This window comes from Thamnophis elegans, chromosome 2 (genome assembly GCF_009769535.1).
Source record: "Thamnophis elegans isolate rThaEle1 chromosome 2, rThaEle1.pri, whole genome shotgun sequence".
Lineage (NCBI taxonomy): Eukaryota > Metazoa > Chordata > Lepidosauria > Squamata > Colubridae > Thamnophis > Thamnophis elegans.
In genome coordinates, this window is record NC_045542.1 from 497,742 (window position 1) to 512,719 (window position 14,978).

The 14,978-nt window shown below is 44.4% G+C and overlaps 1 protein-coding gene across 7 annotated transcripts in view; it reads left to right on the forward strand.

Moving 5' to 3' along the window:
- PNPLA6 (patatin like phospholipase domain containing 6) overlaps positions 1–9,641 on the forward strand; it is a 54,706-nt gene extending 45,065 nt beyond the window's left edge. For 6 of the 7 annotated variants that reach the window (XM_032239155.1, XM_032239158.1, XM_032239154.1 and 3 more), the window contains 6 exons: positions 3,803–3,951; positions 4,932–5,084; positions 5,277–5,393; positions 6,228–6,324; positions 6,613–6,728; positions 9,202–9,641. In XM_032239155.1, the coding sequence (XP_032095046.1) occupies positions 3,803–3,951; positions 4,932–5,084; positions 5,277–5,393; positions 6,228–6,324; positions 6,613–6,728; positions 9,202–9,291 (722 nt within the window). In that variant the 3' untranslated portion in view covers positions 9,292–9,641. Of the gene's footprint in view, positions 1–3,802; positions 3,952–4,931; positions 5,085–5,276; positions 5,394–6,227; positions 6,325–6,612; positions 6,729–9,201 lie in introns of those variants that run through there. The other variant, XM_032239161.1, reaches the window with a different exon arrangement.
- The last annotated feature ends 5,337 nt before the right edge of the window (positions 9,642–14,978 follow it).

Below are 14,978 nucleotides of genomic sequence, written 5' to 3' on the forward strand. Positions count from 1 at the left end.
AGAACTGAAGAAGCTTCTTGGATGAGAAGGGAAACGTCTTCAAAGGAAAACAAGGAGGTCCAGTTGCCTGTTGAAAAAAAACACCAGGTGGGGGTGGGGGGGGGTCAAAGCTTCTCAAAATAGATTTTCACTGTGTTTGAAACACTGATAGCTTAAATAACAAATTTATATAAGAAAAGCAAAGTAGATACAAGAAACCCTAGATAAAATTCAACCCCAAAGTTTATAAAGCATGAGCAATATTCTACCACCACCATCATCACCACCAGGGGTGGGTTTCAAAAATTTTCATGACCGGTTCTGTGGGCGTGGCTTATTTTGTGGGCTTAGCTTGGCAAATTCAGATTGGAGATGGGAAATAAAATATGCTGCAAAACTTTTTTTAAAAAAGCCAAAGAAAGCAGCATCCTGAACCTCACCGAGCTGAACGCTTGAGAGAGCTGGAGGGTCCGGAGGGTCCGTGGTTTTGTTCTCTGCCTGTGAGCTCCGGGGGAGGGGAGCAGCAGGCGAGCCAGCCAGCCAATAATCTGCGGCTGCCGAGCACCCTGCTCAGGGGTAAACCTGCTCACAAGTAAACTTCAGCCAACAGGTCCTGGCGTCCTCACTTGGCTACTCACCCCTCACCCACCCCCGGAGCTCACAGGCAGCAAACGAAGCCGCCCCCTCCTGCCTCCTCCGTGCATCGGGAGGCTCAGCCCCACTTAGGAGGCAGTGGGGTTGCAGAGCCTCGGGGCTCCCTGGGCAGCCCCTGCGGCTTCCCTGTGTAGCCACTCGGAGGCCGTTGTGTGGATGCACGCGTGGGTGAAGATGAGGTAGGGCGAGCGTCAGAGGGAGCCACTTCGGGGGTGTGGCCGGCCAGCCATCACTGCCGGTTCATCCACAAACAGTTCTCCCAAACCGGGAGCGACCCTCCTCTGACCCCCATCCTACTGAAGCCTAACCTTTTCACCTGAACTAGGAAAAAGAGCCAATGAAGAAATCGTGGAAGCCAGAGCCAAGTCCTGCCTCTTCCATTGGGGACGTCGTAGTCAGGAAACTTGAACTGGAGCAAAGGGGTTGATTCAGTCCTATGGCCACGCAGTTTCCCTGCTGCTTGCCGTGGAAGTTGCCAGAGAGCAGGCTGGGGTTGCCTTAATTCCAAGGATCAGATGTTCTCACGGAAAGGACCACTGAGCTATGCTTACAGTCTCAGAAATACTCGGCCACCTCTTGTTTGGGCTGCTGCTCAAAAGAAGAAGAGATCTACAGAGGATCCTTTAGCTCTCTTGATAGGCTGCCCATTGCCAGATCCAGTGAGATTGGCGTTGCTCACCCGCCTGGGAGAGGCCTGTTCTCGTCCCTCTTGTTATCATGCAAGCAGATAAGATGTCATTGATAGAAGCCACTAAACGGTGGAGTAGGAGAGTAGAATGGAGCTAAGGAAGGAGAACATTTCCATATCATTCAGATGCCCTGAGGGAAAGTCTCCTCCTCCTCCCCCATGATGGGTTCTTGGCTGTGGATGGAAAACATCATATACTATAGAAGCCACTGAATATTTCACCCCCATTTGTCTGGAATTTTGTAGGACAGCCATGGTTAAACCTTTTGGCACCGAGTGCCAAAACTGGAGCACCAGAACATGGAAGAGAGCAACTGGCCAGTGCGCATGCACGCGCCAGCCAGCTGCTCTCTTCCAGGTTCACACGACCAGCTGGCGGGCACGCACGTGCATGCCGGAACCCGGAAGAGAGCGGCTGGCCAATAAACATGCGCACCAGACTAGCTGGCCGGCACACATGCACATGGCGGAACCTGGAAGAGCAGCTGGCGAGGGTGCGCATCCCATGGAGAGGGCTCTGTGGCACCTCAGGCACAGGTGCCATAGGTTCACCATCACGGGGATAGGATCTCCTGCTTGAGCAGGTGGTTGACTAGAAGACCTCAAAGATCCCTTTTCCCCTGGGAGCACAGAATTTGCACTTGGATATAGACCTTCCCCAATGGCCCAGACTCCCTTCCCAAGTGCAGTCACTTTTTGTGAAATAAACGTCCCTGGGGAAATCGGGGATCTTCTTCGTGGTCCTTAGTTTGATTCTGAGTATTCACCAAATGATAATCTCCACATTTCCTCCTAAGGTTTGCGTTTGAGAAGACTTTTCATGGCGCTTTGTGCCATTCAGTAAGCCCTTGTCATGCAAATGGCAAGTATGTAAAAATCAGAATTCACAGGAGTTTTAGATAACCGGTCAGTGGACCATAAACCCACTTTTGGGTTCCAAGGAATGGTTTCTTAAGCACCCTAGTTATGTTATTTGTCATGTGTTAGCTTTGTTGCAAATGTTCTTTTCCTGATGTTTCTCTTAAGTTTAGATATGTGCTTTCTTGTTTCTGTACTTATGGGAACAAATAATCAAATTCATTCACTGGTTCTTTCTCTTGAAATGTCCACGAAATACCAGCATTTCTTTTTAATTTTGGCTCCCTTGAGCTAAGCTTATTTATTTCCTTGACAAGATTTTTCTAAAGTGATTTGCTGTCTAGATCTTCACTTATTTATGTAAACGTTTCTAAATCTGTTTCACTCCCCAATTTCTCAGCACCATTCCTAGTTGGACTTTCCCAGTCTCTTTTCCTGGAAAAGGCCTTCTGAAGCCTCAACTGAGAGGCTATGATTTAACAAACCTTGACCTGGTTTTGCCAAATGCTTGTCATACTGCTTGGTTTTCTGAAAAATAATAGTTGTGTATTTGCCATATTGTCCATTCCAGCAAGCATGTTTTTGTGTGGCTTTGAGCATGAAGTATTTTGTAAATTGGTCATATTGTGTATTCTTTACTATATTTTTGTAACTGCCATATGCAAGTAGTGTGTAGGATATTAAACCACTTTCTCTGCTTGTTGACTCTGAAAATGCAAGGAGGCATTGCTTCCTATTTTTACCTTTATCTACCCCCCCCACACACACTGCATATGGGATATTAATAAAAGCCCACTCTGTTCAGTTCTACTGAAGACACTTTTATACATTCCGCAAGCCACGGAGTAGACCCATTTTAAACCAAGAAGTTTCAGATGGGAAACTACAGATAATAGAGGCTGTCTAAAAGAACTGCTATACTGTTTAATATAATTGAACAAACGGTTAACTGCCATCGTCTTTTCCAACATGCCATCCTCCAGGTATTTAGGATTTTAGCCCCCATTAGAGGCTACGCTGGTTAGGAATTCTCGAAGTGTATGTGTTGGCATGCTTGAAAGGTTAGAGAAAGCTAAAGCAGCAGGATTTCTCCCCCATGTTATTCTTTGGCTTTTAACAGCTTATAAGAATAAAGTCTAAGTGAGACTAGGAAAAGCTATATTTTCCGTTGTCTATGTAGTACACTGTTATTTCTCTAAATGTTTGTCCACTACTGAAAACATGTCAGCTGCTTTATGTTGCTTTATTGAATAACACTTAAATTATTCAAGTTGCTTCTATCTGGACCTTTCTCCAAAAATGAATGCAAAGGGAGATGCTGTCACTATTCCAAAGTTTTCAGTAGGGCAGAGAAATTATTTTCATGATGACAAACCCCTTTTCCCACAACGGAAGCCCAATTGATTATAATGTTAATGCCGAGAAAGGAAAATTGGTCAGAGGGGATTAGCTTCTGCAACGTCAAAAAATGCTCTCCTCAACACTCTCACTTGGTGGTGGATCTGGTGGTGGTGGTGGTGGTGGTGGTGGTGGTGGTGGTGGCGGCGGTACGTTCTCCCTTTTGCCTCTTCACGTTGCCTCTCCCCTGAAACATTTCCCTCTTCCTCCCCCCCTCGAATGTAGCTGACATCGCTCGTAATATGGGCGCCAAGACGGTCATTGCCATTGATGTGGGAAGCCAGGATGAGACCGACCTCTGCAACTATGGGGATAGTCTGTCCGGTTGGTGGCTGCTGTGGAAACGCCTCAACCCTTGGGCTGAGAAAGTCAAGGTGAGTCTCTCCAGCCTATAGTTTGTGGGTGGAGATTCCTGCTTGATGTGTAACTCTGACACCAGCTGGGTGAAGAATTCCCTTCAGGAAATAGTTTCTGTCACATTTTCTAAGCGTTCAAACCACAACGTTACTCAATCTCTCTATTTTTATTTGCTGAGATCACTGCGTAAAATGTCACTGCATGAATACCAGGGATTTGTGAGAGTAGCACATGTGAAAATAAACCACCTCTGGCTTGTTCTGGCACATCTGCTTGGTTATCTTGGATTAGAGCCAGTTCTCTCTCTAATTCTGGGTCTTCCAGTGGCATCTTTCTCATGGTGGTAACTTATCTAGTAAAGCTTTCCCAATATCTTAAAGCCTTCCAGGATCTTATGTATAGGATGGCACTTTAAGTGGATCAGATAACACTTTTCATTACATAACAATCATATTTATTAAATACTTTTCATGAACTAGAATAATTATGTTCTAAAAATCTGCCTAATTGTTAACATATTAAATACTGCCCTTGATTCACAGAAGCCTTTCACAATACAGTGGTTTCCTATAAAGGAACATATCTTAATAGCCCAAGATTGCAAAAGGCTGGTTACAGACATGGCTTACCTGCTTTCTAAGCTTGTTCTGCAGCTCAGTTGGATTGGAAAATACTTCCAAAATTCCTGGTAGCTTCAGTACGACAGCTAAGGTTCTCCAATGGTTTCCCAGAGGCATCTACTTACCATCCTGTCTTTCTTTTACTGGGGTCATAATCATGTTAGAACCACAGCCAAGAGGCACAAATCCATCTCATGGGCCAGTTGCACCTATTTCTAGGTCCTGGGCATGGTCATTTGTGCCTTACTCACCTCCAATCTGGACCCTGCAGGGCAATCTACGTGGCTATTTAGAAGGAGGGGTAGCTGCCTAAGGAAGCACTGAGGGGATTCTCCTCGCACATTTCTCTGTGGCCAACGAGCACCTTGGCGTTTCAGGTACCTGACATGGCGGAAATCCAGTCCCGCCTAGCCTACGTCTCATGTGTGCGACAACTGGAGGTGGTGAAGAGCAGTTCGTATTGTGAGTACATTCGCCCTCCCATCGACCGCTTCAAAACCATGGACTTCGGAAAGTTTGATGAAATCTATGTGAGTTTGAGGGCCAGCTGTGGTTTCATCCCAAAGGGCGGGGAGGGGGGAGGGGGTCTCACATTAGAAGGGCTGCTGTGAAGCACCCTCATCTTGCTGAGCCATAGAATCCAGAAAGACCAACTTTGCAATCTGTTATCAGCAATCAAAGAGAAAGTGTGAGTGTGGCTTCTCTTTATCCTTCTCCTATAGGATGTCGGTTATCAGCATGGAAAACTGGTGTTTGGTGGTTGGTGCCGCGGTGATATAATTGAAAAAATGGTTCAGGATCGGCACACAGCAGACTTCTATGAGAGCAAACGCATGGATGTAAGTAGAAGGGGAGGAACTCCCGGAACTTTCTCTACTTGCAGCTTCTCCAGCTAATAAGAAAAAAAAATCTGAAGTAATAATAAAGAATCAGAGTTCTAGCTATTTCCAAACAACAAAGGTTCGGGAAGTGTGGCTGTGCTTAACAGATGTCATTCCACGGTTCATGAAATAATGAATAAAAACTGCCCAGCAATATTGTTTAATGGATCGTACCAGCCTTTCCTATCCGGAGTGCTCAGAGTTGGTTCCACCACAATACCGCAAAGCCCTTATCCGCGGAGACATAAGCGCAAAGGGCTGACCCGCGCCTTTCAAAGCGCTAAGGAAAAACGCGACCCTACCGCGATGACATAATCGCGGAGGGCAAATCCGCGCCTTCCAAAGCACTCAGTACCCTAAACCTAACCCTAAACCTAACCCTAAAGCAAACCCCTAAACCTAATCCTAACCCTTACCTTAATTTAAATCGGCTTTCTGCCGCGGCACCGTTTTAAAGCGCCCTTCTGTTGCCGCGCTGTTGTCGCGGCGGTGATGACGCGTGGTGATGACGTCGCGGCTTTAGCGACGCAATTTTATCACCGCTATTTTGACGAGCGCGGTTTTGTCGTGCCACGCTCAGAGTTACAGCAGTAATGTATCTGATCTAGGTTTACAGTGTTTCAGATTAAATTTAATATAGTCAGACCAGATTTTCCAGATCAGTTCAAATGGTAAAATCAAATCAGTTTTCCAGATTAATATGAATATTCAAATTGAATCAGACTTAAATTGAACAGCTGGGTTGTGGCAAGATAGCTTCAGATAATGTTGGTATCTCTTTTCATTCCCAAGGTGTTGATGTGTCCCAGCGGAGGATTCACAGATCTGGCAGAGATTATCTCTCGCATTGAGCCAGCCAAGAGCTACCCGTCCGAGGGCTATGCCGACGGTGAGCACCAGTGGTTTCTGGGTTCAGTTTACAGTAGATACGGCAGCACTGAATTCATTCCAACTCGGCAAGTGGCCCCGAGGAGGCATCTTTCTGCTCATCCAAAGCCCTAACGAGACTAAATGGATGCCTTCTGTGCAATTGTATTCCGTGCTTCAGAATGAAATGGGAGGAATCCATTTAGACTAAGAAATGGCTACCAAGCGAAGAACTGAAGGGGGGTTTCTGTGTTGATGAGGGAAGAAAATGTTATCAATGTTCACGAAAGCCTTCTCTGTCCACAACCAGGAGAAGAGTCAGATTATCTAACCGAGTACGAAGATGAAGGAACGGATGCCGCGCGGGACGAAGAGGGGCAGGAGCTGCTATTTGCTCCTGCTGAGCAGAATGCTGTCTTTGAAACAGTAAGTTCCCTCTGAGCTCATGAGGACCCTCTCCACAGGGCTGGTGGATGCAGGAGCCCACATCTGGCTTTCAGCCCTTGAGAGATGTGCCCCTCTTTCCTGGGCCACGAGCAACTCTGCCCACATGCAAGGACAGGGTTTCTCTTCTTGGAATACTTTTCTCTGTCAAGGAAGGACTGAATTCCCCCTAACAAGACGACTTTTCCCTTTGGGCCACTGTAAGTGACAAGGTTAGATAACATCTTTCCCCGAAAATAAGGCAGGATCTTATTTTCTTTTGACCCACAAAATATGGCTTGGGCCTTATTCTCAGGGGAGGGGTTATTGTTTTAGGGTTGCCGGGGGGTTGCTCCCTTGTAAGCGGGCAAGAAGAGCCGGGCACAGCTTCAGGGGTGAAGCGGCCATGAGGTGACCATACTCACAAGCAGCCGCTGGCAAACCCCCTCTCCAGCCGGGCAGAGCTCCATGCACTGACCTAGGGGGTATCCCGAATGGGGGGCGGGCAGAGTGCCACATGGCTTGGCGCCTTAGGGATACCCTCTAAGTCAGTGAATGGCGCTCTGCCTGGCTGGAGGGGGGGGTTGCCGGGTGGCTGCTCGTGAGCTTGGTCACCTCATGGCTGCTTCACCCCTGAGCCTGTGCCCGGCTCTTCGGGTGCCTGTTCGCAAGGGAGCAAGCACCCGGCAACTCCCCCCTCTGGCCAGGCAGAACACCGCTCCCCAACCTAGTGGTATCCTGAAGGCGGCAAGCAACGTGAGCGCCTTTCTCCCCCCCCCCCCCGACTCCCGCAGCTTGGCGCCTTCAGGATCCCACTAGGTCGGTGAGCGGTGCTCTGCCTGGCTGGAGGGGGGGGGGGTTGTCCAGAGGGCTTATTTTCAGGGGGGCTTTATATTTTTTCCCACGTGAAAAATGTGGCAAGGCCTTAGTTTCAGGACAGGTTGTATTTTCGGGAAAACACGGTAGCAGTAGAATACAAGGAATATTGTCCTATTCCTAATGGAAATTTCTGTGCTCTGTCAGAAGGGGAAGAAGTCAGGGAGGCAACTAAAAATCATTTTCCTTGTAGATTGACCATCTATGCTACCCCCCCACCCCACCCCCCACCCCAGGGAAGAAGAAATGGGATGCAAAATGCATAACTTCTAAACAGTTGCTAACTGTTTATAATATTTTACTCCAGTTTCTTGTCCCACGCCCCCTTTCCTTTCACACCATGGCATGTTGTGGGGAGCTTTTGGTTTCTAGAAAACAGTTTATTTATGTATTTTCAGGGAGTAATTTCTTTATATCTGAATAATTATTGTGAGAAGTGTGATGTGCTCATCCTGCTTTGCCATTGGAGTCTTATCAATCTGTAGTCCAGGAGAAGCCAGCTCCCTCTTCCCTCTTCCTTTTGAGCATTGAACATATTGAAGAAGATATGTGTACGTAGCCAGGGGTCCAATCCTGTGGATCGCAACTGCCAAGAAACAATAGGAAAGCCAAGCTCTGCTGGAGCAATAAGAGAATCAACCTTTTGGGATGGGATCACATCATATGCTGAAGCCCCTCAGTGCTACTGGTTGCATATTACATTTTGTTAATGATTTCTTTCTCTCTTCGCTTGCAAATCAAATTTGTTTGCTAACTTTATGGTTCCAGATATTTCCTGAATTCAGAAAACCAAACTTTCTAGTTACCAGATTAAGATTGCTGCATGGCCCCAGCCATTTCCTTAACATGGCTTGCCTTTAAGTGTCTTAGCTCAAATAAGCTGGAGGGTTTCCTTTTGTAGGGACAACAATAAAAAGCCGTCTCCCAACCAGTTCCTGATGCTGCCTTCTCTGACAAGCGGCTCGTTTCATGCTGAGCTGCCAAGTACAGCATGCTGTGTCCTTTGCCCTTTGCCTAGATTTCTCTTCACACTCTCCTTTATCCTTTCCTCTCCCTGTGGCACCACCAATGGCCTTGGCTGATGCGCCACTCTTGATGGTTTGAGGGGTTCACGCCTATGTTGCATCTCTTTCAAATAGCAGCCTTCTAACAGGCATGACTGTCCACCAGGCAGGGTCAGTCTTATCTAGGATGGGGAAGCAAAATCGGTTTTCAGTTGCCTCATGCTTTAAGGAAACATTTCAGGGTTCTGTTATGTTTTTTCAAGGGAGGGGATCTTTTTGAGAGTAACTCTTTAAGATTTTTTTATTATTATTATATTTTTCTTTCCTGAACAGGGAGAAAAATTGGTGATAGTGTTGATTCATCAAATCCAAAATGATAAGTGCTGGGTGTTGCATGACACCAGCATCCCTATCATGTTGCCACTGTTCTTTGGCCTTCCACTGACGTGAGAGGAATCTTACTAAATCCCATCTCCCCTGCACGGCTGGGTCCCTTTGTTAGCCTTGGCCCTGGATTTTATACCTGACCTAACTTTGCGGTGGCTCCCCTGCCAGTGGTGTCTGATTCATCCCAGTGTTGTTGTTTTTCCTTACAGGATGAAGAAAAAAGCCTGCGTCATCGCCAGGGAACCTCGCAGGCGCCTCCTACCCAATTAGCAAAAGTCCTTAGTGCTGAGTCTCTGTAACCAAACCTTGGACGTATCGGGAGGTGTTGCCTGCTAGAGGTGCAGCACCCTCCGATCACTTCTGCAATGGGTTTTACTATCTGGCAAGCACAGCCAAGAAACGCCTGGATGCTTCTGGCACCAGCTGCTGTCTTAGAAGATCTTGCAGAAGACCTGCTGGAGCTGCTCCTCCTGCCACGAACTGTAGAGCATCGCGCAATGGATGTGGCACAGTGAAAGGCATCGACTAATGTAGTCCTGCTTCAAACTCAGCCCCAGCACATCTTCACATTCCTAGCCAGCCAGAGGGCTCGAACTATGCTAACTGTTTTGTGTTTTTTTTAATGAAACAAATGAAATGATACTGGGCTCACGGTTGGTGATCTCTACGGTACGGCAAGTTCTTGCAGCTTTGGCAATGAACACGCGATTGCTGGAGGAGGGAGGGAGGCTTTCCAGAGTTTACAGATTAACAGAGTTGGACGGGACCTTGTAGGTCATCTAGTCCAACCCCCCACCCAAGCAGTAGACCTTACACCATTTCTGACAGATGACAGTCCAATCTCATCTTGAAGGCCTCCAGCGTTGAAGCTCCCACAACTTCTGAAGGCAACTTCTGTTCCATTGGTTGATTGCTCTCACTGTCAGAAAAATTCTCCTTATTTCTAGGTTGAATCTTTCCTTGTTCAGTTTCCATTCATTATTCCTCATCTGGCCTTCAAATGCTTTGGAAAATAGCTTGACAACCCCCCCCCCCCTTCCTCTCTGTGGCAGCCTCTCAAATATTGGAAGGCTGCTCTCTTGTCTCCCCTGGTCCTCCTCTTCACTAGACTAGCCATGCCAAGTACTTGCAACCATCATCTTGGTTGTGCTTCTCTGCATGCTTTCTAGAGTCTCAACATTTTTTTTAATAGTGTAGTCACCAAAACTGGATGCCGTATTCTAGGCGTGATCTTACTAAGGCTTTATAGAGTGGTATTAGTACTTCCCTTGATCTTGATTGTATCCCTCTGATAATGCAACTGAGGACTGCATTGGCTTTTTTGGCTACTGCCGCACACTGTTTACTAATTTTTAATTGGTTGTCCACTAAGTGTCAGGCTCCGAAGGGTTAATGAAAACAGCCAAACACAGAAACGGTTTGAAATGCAGTTTGTATTCTTCCTTCGGCAGGAACTGACCAACAAAGCACTAAGGCAATGAATGCATTGTCAGAGCTGCCACCCGGTGCTCCCCACCACCTTTTATAGCTACACTGGTCATTAAGATAACCTGCATCCCACGCATGTGCACACCCATCCTCTCCTAACCGAGAACAAAAACCACCTGGCAATTAATCGTGGATTTCTTCAGTTTGTGTAGGTGGGACAGTGAGTCTTGGCAGCTGGCCCAGTCTTCTCCCCTGAATGGCAGCTCCAGGCCTCTGAGCTGGCCGGAGCTGACATGTGGCCCCCTACCATGGAGAAAGCATCTGGGGAGCTACAAATTATAGTTATTTAGGAGTTGAAGAACCCCTTCCCCCCCGGTTTTGTGGGATGTCTGCGGTGGAATCTCGCTATCGGGTGGGGCGCCCTACAATCCTTGCTATGAACCTACGATGCCTCCGACAGGGGATAACCTTTCCATAAAACAAGATATTGTAACCGTCCCCTCTGCCACCTGGAATCTAGTATATCTTGCACTGCATAGTGCTGTTCCCCATCTCAGTAACCGGGACTGGTGGTCGTAATGGGTCTCCTCTGATATCCCAGATGTCTAAACTGATTGGAGCAGGCTGCAGTGGAAGACTGCATGTGTTTTCCCCAGTAGAGGGGGGGGGAGTCTTAGCTGCACTGTGTAAGTAAATCCACAAGTCTTAAAGTTGCCAAGGTTGCTCTGCTGGCTGTGGAATTCTGGGAGTTGAAGTCCACAAGTCTTAATGCTGCAAACTTTAAATTGAAACCTGCTTTAAAGGAAGTTTGCAAAGTGATATTCAGCAGTTTATTTCTGCGTCAACTGAACAACAAACTAGATAAAAGGTAGGATTCTTATATGGTTCTATGTTTTTGAAGTGTTGGGGTTTGTGCAATATGGGCTTTGTGTTTCTAAAAGGGTTTGGATCATTCCCTGCTTGTGAATGGAGCCAAACTATAGGCTCATTATCTCATTATCTATCTGACAGGCATATGGAAGGAGCTTTTCTGGGAGTAATATTTTATTGGGGGGGGGGGGTTGGTTGCTTCCCACACAGGGAAGGGAGAAAGAAAGAAATTAAAAGAGAGAGAGAGAGAGAGAAACAACACTGCAATTTAGGGCTAGAAGGCTACTCAGAGGTCATCTAGTCCAACCCCCTGCTGCAACAGGAAATCTTACATTGTCTGGATTATTTTTGTGCCCCTAACAAAGAGGAAAATTGCCAGAAAGAAGAAGGAGTTTACTAGGACAAGGCTGCCATGCAGAGGAAGGCAGAGATAGTCCTTGACTTATGACTACAATTGAGCCCCAAATTTTGGTTGCTAAGCAAGAACGTTAAGTGAGCTTCACCACATTTTACCCAATCCATGACATCTCCTGGTGAGTGACATCAAATTGGCCACACCCACCCAGTCTCATGACTGCTAAGCCACACACCCAAAATAGGCCATGCACACAGAATAGTAGGAATTTTTGAAACAATGATAGCTTGGGCTAAAAACTTTGGTTATACGACAGAACTAGTAAAGTGGCAGCAACTATGGGATAGAAATTATAAAATTACAGTGTCAACTGCATATAAAGAGAATTTGTATAAGATGATTGATAGATGTAATTGGCCACCGGCAAGACTGGCGAAGAGGCTTAAAGACAAATCAACTAAATGTTGGAAATGCCACGAGACACCGGGCTCCTCCTATCATATGTGGTGGGCCTGCGCGGAAGCAAAAAAATACTGGACTAAAATACATACGTAGCAGGAAAAGAAGATACAACAACATATTGGCTTAAAATCTGGAATATTTTTGCTGGGGATTTTACCAGAAAATTATAGTAAAGAAAATCTATATTTAATTATTGATGTTATAACAGCAGCAGCTAGGGTTGTATTTGCACAAAATTGGAAACGATCCCTACAGAGGAGAATGTGAATAGGAAAATATTAGAATGTGCCGAAATGAACAGATTGACACTATCAAAGAGAAAGAACAAACTGATTATTATACAATTTGGGAATCTCTTTACTGGTGGTTAGAGAATAGACATGAGAACTAATAGTAAAAGAAGTTATCTGAAGTACAGAAAATGTATTAACTGCTAATATAACTAATAGAGTTAAATAAATTACAATGGGATTGTTGTAATATTAGATACTTAAGGTATTGGAAATTAAGCCAAGATGAGATTAAATAATAAATAAGATTGTATATTTAAATGTTGGCACAAAATATTTGTACCCAGACGACACACTGGTTAATGGAAAATGGATTGTTTATATAAAAATAAATTATTTAAAAAAATTAAAAAAATGAGTAAGAGAAAGCTTAATTTTCCCCGTTCATTTCCATATAGATTAATTTCAGAGCTCCAACTCTAAAGCTGGGTTGTTCCCTCAGAACAGAAAGGATGTCCCGTTGGTCCTCTTTCTCATTTCTTTAACACAGTCGAAAGCAGGATTTTAGGATAAACAGAGATGGATCTAGAAGATCTTCAAGGCAGGCCCTCATCCAGAAGACTGAATGTGCAACAATTCACCTCCAAATATCCATACATTTGAATCGTTTTGCACATTGCACAATATTAGGCATAGTTGTTTCCTTTCTTTTTTCTAAGGTCAGGATTTCCTTTTTCCTCCTAGCCTTGGAGGACACATCTATTTTTTTTAGTGCAGATTTTTTAATAAATATACTTCTTCCATGTTGCTTACCTGCTTAAACAGCATGGCGATATGATAGTGATATGGCTGGATGGGGTGGAGAAAGAGCTGGGATTCTGAGAAGCTGAGACCGGCTGAGTTTTATTTCCCAATATATATATAGGGACTATTCAGAAGGCTGGAAAAGGTGAATTATGGCCAGTCCTCACACTTACAACCAGTCCTCACATTTATACCCCTTGCAGCATCCTCACATGATCAAAATTTGACTGTTTGGAGTTTTAAAAAGGATATAAAAGAAAAATATATATTATGTAAGGATAGTTTGGAGGAAGGAATTTAAATTTAATACTCTAGTTCAATACATGTATGTTAATAAGTTAAAGAAAAAGAGGTATTAGAAAGTTTTGATTTTAGAAAGGTATTTAAAGAAAAGTTTAGCATTTTAAACACAGTGGGAAAAAAGAATATTTTCCCCTCAAGGTCAAAGAATCTGAAAGAATACAGTGAACCTTGTTAATAGAACCTTGTGTAAATAGAAATACATATTATTTTCATAGCAAGGAGATAAAGCAGGAATAGTGAAATAGATCATTTCATTTAAAGAGAAGAATACATTCCTTGTGATGAAAAAAAATTAAATTTTGACTTTGCTTTTGTCAATTAAATACGTTTGTCATTATAGAAATGGCTTGTTAAAGCAGAAAGTGGAGCCAGGAATGTTTTTACCTGTGCTAAAAAGAGTCAATGCCTCCCCCTCCCCCCCTTTGTACCTCACATTTTCTTTCCCCCCCCCTTTTTACCTTCCCCTAATTTTTTATTACTACTTTTCTTTGTATTTTGTATATTAAATAAATAAAATAAAAAATGATTTAAAGAATAATCTGATCAGCAAATTGCTCAACAGATGGAAATACTAGCTCTTATTTGAGACTCAGCCCTCTCCAAAAGATGATATGTCTATAAGGAGACACGGCAAGTCTGAAAAAGGGGAAATACGTAAAGTTCAAGACGGATCATAGCAAGTCTAGAGAAATTTACTCTGAATGGGTTTAAATTTCCAGGTTCAAATGAGTCTGCTAACCCAAAGTACTGAAAGAATTTGCTGACAAACTAATTGAACTTTTAGGCATTATTTCTGAGAAGTCCTTAAGAACTGATAAAGTGGCAGATGACTGGAAAAGGAGAAGAATCCTTATCTTCAAACGGAGGGGAATCGAGGATCTGAGGAACCACTTACAAATCAGTCTGACATTGATGTTCTTGAAGAGGTTGATCAGTAGGCAGCTGATAACAATTCCATAATTATAAGATGTCAGCCTGGATCTATCAAGAACAAACCTAACCATTTATTTTTGATTAGTTATCTCCTTTAGTAATTTATAGAAATGCTATAGGTACAATTGTTCATTCTTTGCCAAAATTCCCCCAAATATTATAATTAGTAATATGGATAGCATGACAATATACAGTCAGCTTAAAATCATATTCCTAAAATGCTCATTGTGATTGTTCAAGGAACAATCTAGTTTGATGAGCCAAAGGTATCACATGGGGACAGAAACCTTATGCTGTACTTCGGCACTGTACTCTTCATTTGCCTTATTAATGATTTAGATCAGGGCTGTCAAACTTGTGGCCCGTGACCGGGATGCATCATGTGCTGGCCACGCCCACACCCGGTTTAGCAAAGGGGGGGGAGTTGCAGTATATCGCGTAATGTCACCGTGATGACACAAGTTTGACAATTTAGACGAAGAGGTGGAATAAATACTTATCTAATTAGCAAATGATATAACATTAGTTACAATAGTCAATTGAATTGAAAAAAAATAACATTCAGATGATAGATTAAAGACATGAGCTGAAAGTAACAGAA